This window comes from Sardina pilchardus, chromosome 8, assembly GCF_963854185.1.
Source record: "Sardina pilchardus chromosome 8, fSarPil1.1, whole genome shotgun sequence".
In the NCBI taxonomy this organism is placed as follows: Eukaryota; Metazoa; Chordata; class Actinopteri; order Clupeiformes; family Clupeidae; genus Sardina; species Sardina pilchardus.
The window spans coordinates 14847952-14859823 of NC_085001.1; the positions used below are offsets into that span (position 1 = coordinate 14847952).

At 43.2% G+C, this 11872-nt stretch overlaps 1 protein-coding gene across 2 annotated transcripts in view; it reads right to left on the reverse strand.

Annotated features, from left to right (window-relative positions):
- Positions 1 to 766: 766 nt before the first annotated feature.
- homer1b (homer scaffold protein 1b) overlaps positions 767 to 11872 on the reverse strand; it is a 25952-nt gene continuing 14846 nt past the window's right edge. For both annotated transcript variants that reach the window (XM_062542894.1, XM_062542893.1), the window contains 6 exons: positions 9937 to 10029; positions 9472 to 9623; positions 3608 to 3764; positions 2962 to 3072; positions 2626 to 2706; positions 767 to 2275 (listed from right to left, as the gene is read on the reverse strand). In XM_062542894.1, coding sequence (XP_062398878.1) covers positions 2084 to 2275; positions 2626 to 2706; positions 2962 to 3072; positions 3608 to 3764; positions 9472 to 9623; positions 9937 to 10029 — 786 coding nt within the window. In that variant the 3' untranslated portion in view covers positions 767 to 2083. The remainder of the gene's footprint in view (positions 2276 to 2625; positions 2707 to 2961; positions 3073 to 3607; positions 3765 to 9471; positions 9624 to 9936; positions 10030 to 11872) is intronic.

Sequence of the window (11872 nt, forward strand, 5' to 3'; positions counted from 1 at the left end):
ACTTATCCTGGCACAGATTGATATGATTCATTGCGGGAGCCGCATCCCCGCGCTGGCGCGCGAACAATAACGGCGCGTAGCTGAGGGAGATCACATTCTCACCGCTCAAGGTTCCCCTCAGCTCCGTTTTCGCTGAGCCCACAGAGGAGAATGGCTTTGATCGTCTATTTCCCCCCTCTCTCTCTGACCACCCCCTCCTCTGGCTAATGCGGCTCTCCTGTGCTCTCCCCAAAAGAATAATGTAATCTGTAATGACCTTTAAAAAAACAAACGCTTTGAAACTCAGCTAACGTTATCCGATGTAGCATCACCGATTCAGACACTGTGAGAACCGTTTTCACACGGCAGGGAGTTGGCCTTAGAGCAAGATGGAGGAACCACTTTCCCTCTGTGAAGCACACATCCATAATACATCATAGAGGAAGCGCATTGTACTACATTAGAATGCGACTGGAATAACTAACTGGTTACCATGTGTATGATTATAGGGTGGAGCGGTTGGAATTTATAATAATTTGTAATGATGTAGAGTGACTGCCTTATAATACACTATAAATGCAGTTTTGTGCATTATAGATGAACAATATGCAATATATATTGAAAAGAGCAAGATATAGAAGACATGTTTGAGATGCATCCCATGTGGTCTCAGTTTTTTGACAACCAAGAGAATACTAATTTCCTTTGTACAATCTGTAAATTCAACATTATGGTATAACAATCAATAACAATACGTTTCACTGAACCAATCTTCACAACTAATCAGTTGTAATACAATCCACAAGTGCTTTCATTTATTTTTTTCTCATATTGAACAACAGTAAACAGAGCAGGGTTATGATATCTCTACATTGTTAATGGCTTCATTTTATTTTCCAGGAAACCGTATTTGGTAAACGTCATAGATATATTTCCTGAATCAACTTTTTTTCCATTTCTGATACTTACACCTTTATCAATGTCTTCCACCATCCAGTTCCAGTCACATCCATTCTCATGTACTGCTATTACAAATGTTCAAATCTTTCAGTTCATAATATTGTACTTCTAAAAAATAAATACTTTGAGGTAACCAAATGGAACCTTTCATTAATACATTTTATAATCAAGAGCAAGATATTTGATATTAAGATGCGAGTCCAAAAATGGCAGAGTCCAGTGTTGCCACTGCTTTTACAAGAGCAGCAAAAAGATATAACATCAGGTTCACCCGCACAAGTCCAGTATAAATATAGTTTGTATATAAAAACACAAACGGGAAAAAGAAGATTGTTTTTTACCTTCTGTCAACCGTCTGAACGAGTCAGTTGCACCTGTGTGGGCCCAGCGCAGGTAACCACGGGAACTGAACACTTGACAACTCAAACTAAAACGATGGATCTGAGGCCCCACCTGGTATTGCTCGGAACATACAGGCCTGTGTTACACCTCACGTCCACATTTCATGGAAAAAAGGTGACCCTTCCGGAAGTTGCGATGCATTGGCGACTTATTGCCCTCCAGCCTTTTCAAAAAAGGACAACGAGGCAGCTCTTGAAGGTCAGCAAGGTCAGAGCAAGCCGATCAAGTCTGGCTACAACACACGGCTCTGGGATCGTGAGAACTACTGTATGTCACTGAAGAGGTTCCCACTTCACAGTCAGCCATTGATACGCTTCCATAGCAGCTTGGTTTCCCTTCATCTCCCACACCAATGAGACTCTTAAGCACAGTGCATTGACTGGATAGCATTGATTAAGAGAAGACACAAAAAGGGTCGAGTAAAGTTTGAAGACTGAATAAAGAGTTGGTAAAATAAGATTGGATAGTCTAGAAGAGTATAAGGGCACAGATAGAAAGGCAAGGGCCCATCAGGGAAATTCTACTCTAATTTAATCCTATGTTTTGTGAGTGCTGCATATTTGGTGCAATCATTATTCTTTTTGAAGAGGAGAGTTCTTCACAAAAAAAGAAAACGAATAATTTCTAAAAAAAAAGGCAGGACCTCCGTCAAATCTTGCACCTAGTGACACATTGGTTTTTGGGTGTTGGCGTGACCACGTTTCTGAGTGATGGTTGGGTTGGCTCCTCTGAGGAGTCGGCTCTAGCTGCTGCTCTCGATGAGCTTGGCCAGGTTGTCCCGCAGCTCGGTCAGCTCGAAGATCTTCCCGTCCAGGATCTCCAGCAGCGTCTTGAGGTCCTTGCGGAAGGTCTCCTGCTCCACCTGGCTGTTGTCAAGACGCTGCTCCAGGGCAGACAGCTGCCCCTCCAGCTCCTTGTTGCGCAGGTCTGTCTCCTGCGGACAGGGAAAGACATTTTCATGAGCACCCTCGAATTCACCACACACAAATACGGCCCTCATGCAGCCCTCAGACTCTGGACGGTGGGCAATTACTTAGACAGGAACCTGTATCAATCAATGTCGCCCTGACATTTTCGAATGGAAAAGGCCAACTGGAAACTGTGGATAACGTGGAATTATCTGATCCATTCAAAACCGGGGGAACATCTTGTACTGTGTTGTACAATCGTTCCCACTGTTTGCCTTGCACTTAGAGACATAATCATGAAAAGTACTCTTCTTAGTCATGTCTGTCTGTTTTGACACTGAATGCAGTGGGGTTACTATTAATGTCTTCTGGTTACCTGTAATTTTTGAGCAAGAGCATCTTTCTGTTCCTGAATTTCCTTAGTCCTGTCGACTTCCTCTTTCAATCTTTCAATTTCCTGGAGAGGTAGGTGAATGAAATAGAAACATTTCATGAATGCTCAATGTTATCATATGCATAAACGCATTCAGTAGCAGTACTTAAAAGCTTCATATACATACACAACATTATGTCATGTTCAGTCATGTGTTTTGATCTGATCGTAACACACTGATTTATGTTGAACCATAAACCTTGGCTTGATTATCAGTACATCTAGTGGACAAAGGAAATGCCTTGAAGAGGAACAAGCCTGTGGCAGGGAGAACCGTACCTCTTCTTTAGCCTTTAGAGCAGACTCCAGCTCCTCTATTGTTTGATTTAGCTCAGTCTTCTGGGATTTGATCACATTGGTCTGGCCGCTCATACACTCCAGTTCTGTCACCTAGTGCCAAACCAAATACCAAGACAAATCGGTGGTTAAAATACAGTTTCTAATTTTGTGTCGCACTTCAAACATGTCAGATGCTTGAACTGTGGTTCTGCTTCACCCACACACAGTCAGTCAGTCTCTCTCTCTCTCTCTCTCTCTCTCTCTCACACACACACACACACACACACACACACACAGATAAACATACACATAAACACACACGAGCACACACACACACACACACACACACACACACACACACACACACACACAACCTCCCAAGCTCAGGCACGTCACTCAACAGTTCCTCCGTGTCCTTTCCCTCACAGTCCTAACACCTCCTCATCTCAGCCCCCTCCACCTTTCAGATTTTTTAATTCTGCTCATCATCAAACCCAAGCTGTTCCATCCACACGTTTTTCTCTCTTTTTTTTGTCACTTTTCCTTCCCACGGCTGCCTTCTCATCTGCCATCTCACACCCACTACCAACTAGTGTACTCCACCGTCTCGCTTTGCCCCTGCGGTTCAAATCCCACTGCGCCTCACCCTTTTGTGAAGCCTCTCGGCCTCCTCCTGATAAGCTGCCAGCTGTTGTTTCCACTGCTTGACGTTGGCTGTGGATTCGAGGAGGGCGGCCGTCAGCTTGGCATTGTTGCCTTTCAGCGCTGCCAGCTCTGCCTCCCAGTGCTTGGTGATTGTGGGGCTGCACGAGAGACAAAGAAGAGATAGAGAAAGAGAAAGAGAGAGAGAGAGAAATAGAAAGACAGAGAGAGAAAGAGGGAGAGAGAGACGTCAACGTTTGAGACATCTCTGTCAAAATTCTACGGTTGATTTTGCGTTTGTTCTTGTGTTCTCAGGGGGCCGAGGGAGTTGGAACAATTAGGGTTCTTTTTTGTGCGAAGCAGGACAAGGAGACACTGGAACAGTGAATAACATCATGACACAATATACCAAACCACGAAAGATGAGCCACATTTCCTACATGTCTAAAAGAACATGAGCATAACTGGTCCCTTCGCCTCAATACCTGCTATATCTGCAAAATTGTCAGCTTCTGTTCATAAACAACTGAAATATGGTCACATATTGTGAAATGCTCTTGCATTGCTGAGTACCACTTACTCTCTGTAGGCCAGATGGGGGCACAAAGCTTCCCCTGCCTGGAAGGAAACCGAACAACAACAACAACAACAACAACTACAACAACAACAAAAATCCTGCTTCAAAGCTTTTTAACTGAAGAGAGAAAACAGCACAGGCAGACCCAGAGTCTTTAATATTTGTGGTCATCATCCAATCTAATTAAATCTGAACCCTTGCATCGGTTAATCACATCCATGGGCTTCGGTAATCGGCTCTAGCACTCAGAGGGTGACGGTGACTGGGCAGCAACCCACGGCAGGAGTCACAAAGAGGGTGGCAGAGAGAGAGAGAGAGAGAAAGAGAGAGAGAGAGAGAGAGAAAGATAGGCAAAGAGGATTGCAGCATGCTGTCCACTGCATCAGATGGTGCATGACTGATGAACGCCAATCTGGTTTTCAAATGTCAGATAACACCACTTGTAAAGTCAGCCAATAAAAGACATGATAAATAACAATGGTTCCCTGTCTTTGCATAAAAATGGCTGCTTCACAAACCAATCGTGAGACCTAATAGTGTGAACCTCATACTGTACACAACATAGTAACACTTCCAAAGACTGTACCTTGATACTGTAATTTGAAATACATCATTTGAAGAGCTTTGCATAGCCATAGGATTATCCGGCACCAACCCACCAACACTCCTGCACCCAGAACAATACAATTCAATTACACATTACTGCAGCAGCAAAGCACTGCTGCGGGTATCAGATGGGTTTTGGCTCCTGGAGTCGGAGTCTACACAGACATGTTCCAAAACATTATACAACAGCACCAGCCCACGTACAGCAATGCCTCGTGTGAACGGCGAGCACATGTGCGACGCCCAATGCATTTCAATGGCCCATCTCGGCAGCAGCGTGCTAGAGGCTCTATCGGTTCAGTGCTGAGTCTCCCGAGTGAAAGGAAAACAGCACGGCTTTGAACAGCCTCCATGTGCTCTCCCAGGGTCACTAATGCGGTGGGGAGGTTGTGATATGATACACTTGAGGGTGGGCGGCTGCCGTGAAGCACCACGACCCATCTCTCCATCGTCACCCCCCCCCCCCCCCCCCCCACCCCACCCCACACATACACACACACACACACACACACACACGTACTGTACACGCATCAGCAGCAGCACGTTCACACTCATCCACACACACACACGCATGCATCATCCACGGAGGGCGAATAAAAAACCCACTGTGTGTGTGAAAGTCGCCCACTCGCTATGGCATGGGAGGCTAATTCTCCCTCTCTGCGTGTGTGATTCCTCAGAAGTCTCCCACTGTGCCCGGCAGCGATTACATAACACACACACACGAGCACCCCGCCACCGCTGTTGCCACCACCACCATCACCACCATCACCATCACCACCACCACCACCACCACATCTATACCTTCAAGTGGTGACGCAAGCCTCACAGACAACACCTCGTCCCACACTCTCCCCACACCTACAGACCAGCAGGCGTGACAAAAAGGAGACGCACGGGCTCTTAAGGGCTCAGAGACACACACACACACACACACACAGAGAGAGAGAATGAGAGAGGCAGGAATGGCAGAGGCAGAGCTGCAGGTCCTTAATAGTCTCACCACTCTGATAGCATCCACATGATGCCTGCGAAGAGCTGAACACTCACAACAGAGCCATGAGAAGACATGGTAAGTCAGACGCATATATACATATCTTTTTTTCTCTTCATGTATTTCTTTTTTCTTACGACTGATGCCTTACAATGATTATTCCGTTCATTTTACGGATAGTAGCGTTGAGGCAATACCAAACTACTATTTTAGAGGAACTGGTGGATGCCCATGTGCACGAGTATCTGATGATCTGTACAGTGTGTCTATGTGAACTCTGTCTCCTCGAGTAGGCTACATGAAGAACAGCGTACGGCATACAAAACAGCAAGATGCGGTGCTAACTTCAATGGTCATTTGAAACATGGCTTTGTAACAGATTGAGCACCAACAACATTCTTCACTCTCACAGGATCCTGTGTAAACTTTTGAGCGAATGGCAGCTTGTCATTGTGCATGAAACCGCACGGGGTGTATTCAAAGATCGTTTTACCGAGAGCTTGTCTTGAGTGTAATTTCAGAAGTAACTGTTCTGTTGCTATGGCACCATGTGAGATCATAATAAAATCTCTTGAGAAACATCTCTGTGTTATGCCTATAAATGCTCTGACTTTTTTTTCTAAGAATATGTACTCACACTACCATAATCACACAGACAACATAAGTCAAAGAACAAATAAATAAAGAGGCATGCAAATGAATGAATGAATGAATGAATGAATGAATGAATGAATGAATGAACGAATTAATCCTTTATACTATACTACTGATATTAAGTCTATTATACTGTATATGACAAATCAACACAGTGCATGGGGCATGGTGAAACTAAAAAGCACTGTGTATGGATGAACACAGTGGTCCACATTTTAATTAATATTAGTGTAATATACAAGTGCATCTTTTAGCCTTCATCATATTTCTGCAATTTGGTTTCACAAGTCGTGTGTGTTTGTGTGTGTGTGTCTCTCTCTCTCTCTCTCTCTCTCTGTGTGTGTGTGTGTGTGTGTGTGTGTGTGTGTGTGTGTGTGCATGTTTGTGTGTGTGTGTGTGTGTGTGTGTGTGTGTGTGTGTGTGTGTGTGTCTGTGTGTGTGTGAGTATGTGTGTGTGTGTGCGCAAACATGTGCGTATGAATGCATGTGTATAAGCACGTGCTTGCATGTGTGGGCATATGTGTGTGTGTGTGTGTGTGTGTGTGTGTGTATCTGCCTGGCTCATTATCTAGGGTGCTTGCCTGAGTGTGGGTGTGTGTGAATTATCTACACCTGATTGAACACAATTATGAAGGTTTGGACACCATCACCCAAAACCATGTGCTAAAATCTGTGAAGTCATCAGATTTTCAGGCATGTGATTTAAACAAATACATTTAATATGAAATCAAATGCATTGGTAAGAACATGCATCAATTTCCAATATAAAATAAAATTCAATCATTCGTTCATTCATTGATGCCATTTTAATTTGCCATTATTTGCAAGCCTTCGATTCATTAAACTTCAATGGAGCTTATTCATCCTACAGAGATACTTGACAGCAAATTAACCTCTTTCCTTTGAAGATAATATAATGGTAAGTAATGAGGATAAAAGGAATACTTAGTGTAGGATTTTAGTTACACAAATGTTCCACTTAATTTTCATGCAGTTGATCCTCCAATGCACACTCACTGCGTGCATTTATCTTATTTGTGCTTTTGCTGTTACTTGTAGAGCTAACAAGTAGTAGGAGGTGCAACAAACTACATCTAGCTTCTCAGTGGTGTTACATCGATGTGTGAATGTTCTAAATACAGCATGCTACTGTTACTGGAAAGATAGACAAAAATATTCTGTCTGTTAAAGTAGTGAAGGTGATGCATAGTGCACAGGGTGCATAGAGTGTAGTGTACTTTTCTGGAACTGTACCGAAACAGTTCAGTTTGACTTTGGATAGTCATCTGCTGTATAGAGCATTACTTAACTTACTGATGTGTGGGGGTGTGAGAGTTACGTCATCATGCATCTCTGCAAAACTACACGTCTATTACTTGTTATATCATCATGTCATATAAATATTATATTGAAAATATCAAATCTATGCACAGGTGTTGCTGAGATTCTGCTGCGAATAATAATGGAAACTGTCTACTATTACATAAATATGTACAGTACACATTGGAATTATTGAACAAAACTGACAAAAACAAATAAAAATCAATATGTGTACGCACTACATAAATACACATCATTACAACACAAAAGAGAAGAATGTATTGTTTGAAATCATCCTCAATGAAAACACCTAAAGTATAGCAACTAACAGCCAGAACACATTTCACTACAGACAGTTCTGAGGAACAGTCATGATTCAAACAAGAGATATCACTGACAAGATACAGTATAAGCCATTCAATCAATACAGCACCGTCAAAGTGCTACAGAAAAGGCCTGGAAAAGTCTTAATACAAATGACAAAAACCGGAAAATCTAGATTGTTTGCACAAAAAAGCCCTCAAACTTTGCATTTTTAATTAACAACATCTTCCAAAAATACTATAGGTCTCGTTGCCAGTTACAATGCAATATGTCCTTCATAAGTGATGTGTTACATTGCATTTCATATAGATCAGCATTAAACAGTTCAGGAATGCAATGCCCCAAGACCTTGGGGACTAAGTGTGGAATGCCAACAACAGGAGATACAAGCTGAGAGTTGTAAACAGTAACACGTGCTCAGAGCACAAGTCCTGGCAAAGGCTCTACTCCAATCAGGAGGAGCACACCAAGCATGCTTTAAACTCTTGTCTGGAAGAAAAAGAAGAAATTACATTTATTTTGATTATGAATTCAGCACGACAAAACAAACAGTCGCTTTGACTGACTGAACAGAATTTTAAGTATGTGTCCTATTAGCACCCTTTGTTGGACTGTCAGATTTTCATTTTTCAAAGATGTGTGTGTCCTTGACTTTTTTGCGTTTAAACAATGACGTATAAGAAGAGCCGTTCAAACAGAACATCACACAGAATCTCTGAGCACTGTTGAGATCAGTTTGTACTTGAAATCAAATCAGTCTAACATGAATTACACTGCATGAATATTAACTAGGCTACTATGAACTACCAAGTACTAAAAACCAATATAATTTACCCCTGAAAATACGCTTTGCAGTCAGAGCCTTCGAAGGACATCAACCGAGTGACTAGTTGAAGATGACACTTGAATGAAGTTGAGATTCTCAGCATTGTTATGCACTCATCCTCTCAGTTATTACTCTCTTGTGTACTTTGGGAGAATATATCTGACCTTACCATTAGCCTGGTAATTTCATTTGGGCATATTACCGTACATGCCAATTATGGACTATAAAAATAACTAGTCCTCATATACTGGCTATAACAATTACACACACACACAAACTTACACCGTTAACATGTAGATGTGAAGCATTACTCAGTAAGTGCTATGGGGAATGTTGGTTATTTTTGTGGCCAAAAGTTTGCATGACATGGGCCAGTAAACATTGAGTCATAAAAGAAGTGGTCTTCACAGTGAAACCAGACTTAGAAAATGTAGGATTTGGACAAGTGCACAGCACATGGCCAGAGGGAGAGACAATTTGTCTTACTGTCTGATACGAGAGCATGGAGCTTCGGGCTGCGCGGTACACACTACAGGAGCGAGCGCAGGCTGAGTGGGGTCTGTTTACCTGTGTGTGAAAGACTGTGTGATCGGTAACGGCTCTGGCAGTGACTCGGTGATGGGGGTGGGGACGTCCTGGGGCGACATGGCCGCGTCATCGCCGGTGCCGTTCACGCTCTCAGGGGTCAGAGGTGACTGTATTTCTCCCGGCGCTGATTCCTGACGCCACAGACAAAACAGAACACTTTCAAAAAATCGGCCAAACATTACTGAAATTAAAACATTTATAAAGCGGTCCAGCTAACGGCTTTCTGTTCAATTCAAATACATAAAATAAAATATACATACAGACATACACTTGGATCACTCAGATGATCACTTCTATCATGAATTTAAAGTATTTCCTCTCTTCGCCTGATCACACTCCACCTCAAAAACAGAGCAGCCATCCCAAAATGTTCCCACACCACTGTTTAAACAGACTGGGTATATAAATGGAAATGGGGTAGAGTCCCCTGTGTGTTCAGCCTACCTGAGAGGGCGAGCTGGCCAACTCCATCTTCTCCAAGGACTTCTCCTTAGCTAGTCGGGCTGCTTCCTTATACTCGGCAAATTTGTCTGCGAACTGGAAGTTGACATAATCAATACCACAACACGCAGGGCTAAAGCCACCATCACAAATCCATTTACATCCATACCCCGTGAAATTGTGAGTTGGAATACATAAGCAATAATCAATAGCCGGCAAGTTGAAATGATGCGTAAGGGATCCATAGAGTAATATTGCATTTTAAGTGTCAAAGCTCTTCCACTGGAAATGCTTACTGTTTAATGTTAGCATTTCCTAGCATTTACATACCTAATATTCTCACAACTAGCAAAGATATCGACAGTCACACACACCCTACACAGACGAGGTGCAATGAAAACGGCAAAGACTGTGGGCCATGTTCAGACCATAGAGAACTTCCCCCACTTCAGTGTGAGGTGTTTAGCCCACTGCTAATGGCATACACATGTCATGGCTACACGCCCCTCTCTGTCTCTCTCTCTCTCTCTCCCTCTCTCTCTCTCATTCTTTCTCTCTCTTTCTTTCTCTCTCTCTTTCTTTCTCTCTCTCCCTTCACCCCTCTAATACACTTAAACAGCTCTCTCCATAATTACATAACAGCCCTGCATTCGTCAAGTCACTGGGGAGTGCAGGGAGTAAGAGATACCCTCTCCTCATTCTCCAGAAATCAAAGCTAATCAAATTCCTCCTGTCTGTCCTCCTGGAGTGCTGTAGCGCAGTTAGAGGATGGAGTGTGAGAGAAAAGGAAAAAAAAAACAATCAGAGTTATAATTTAAATTTCAATGATGCCTTGAAAGTTTCCAGCCTCTCTAGCCTGTCTGAGAAGAACTGCACTGCCCATGAAACTCTATTTGCTTAAGGAATTAGACAATGGAGCGGTGTATTGGACATTAGTAATGTATAAGTCAATAGACATTTATAATGTAATAGGCTAGTATGCACACCATTAGTTTGCACTGTACAGCATATTATCTCAAATTCAAACTCGGGAGGTGTGCAGTTGACGGAGTGGGTAGGCTCAGATTTCTCACTACGCTTATCTCTGAAGAGGCCGAGCGGGGGTCACGAAAACAGCCCTACTGGTGGTTGCGGTGAAAAGACCCAGCGGCGCCTCCACTTCCGGAGGTGTTTGTGGAGGCGTGGGGTGCCTCGGCAGTGAACCTCCACCACAGCACGACTGAGAGGGAAGAATCGGTGCCTGGTGTGGCGTCGATAAGCCAAGCAGGCAGAGGAAACCCAGGCTAAGCCGTGAAAAATGCACAAGTCATCGCCGACTGAGAGCAGAGTTTGTGCATGTGGTGGCATTGTCACTCCGTTTGCTGATACTGTAATGGTGATGCAATGTCATTTTCCCATATCATTAGACTATGTATTTTATGTACACTATGCACATCAAATTTCCATTTAGATCTTGGAGCAGTGGCCAACACCAGTAATTGGCTTGTGAATGTATGATTGCATTTATGTTGTTAACTGAATTACAAAGACTCAAGATGAATAAAGATGGTCTAGATCATTCTAAGTGTGTGTGTGTGTGTGTGTGCGCGTGTGTGTGTCTTTTGTGTGCGTGTGCGTGAGCGTGTGTGTGAATGTGTGAGAATGACCTTGATGTCTGCACTAGACTACTAGACTACTTGCACCTCACTGACATGACCAGCTAAGAAAGGCTGAGAGGGTAAAATGGGGAAAAAAATGGTCTGCAATGGAGAGCAGGAAGAGTGACAGGACTGGAACATGCCAAACAGACAGAGAGAGGGACAGAGAGAGAGAGAGAGAGAGAGAGAGAGAGACAGAAAGAGAGAGCAAAAGAATTGACGGGATGATAGAAGCAGAGATAGCAAGAGAGTCAATGCTATATTAAGCAACATAGACAATATAGAGAGAGCAATATATATAC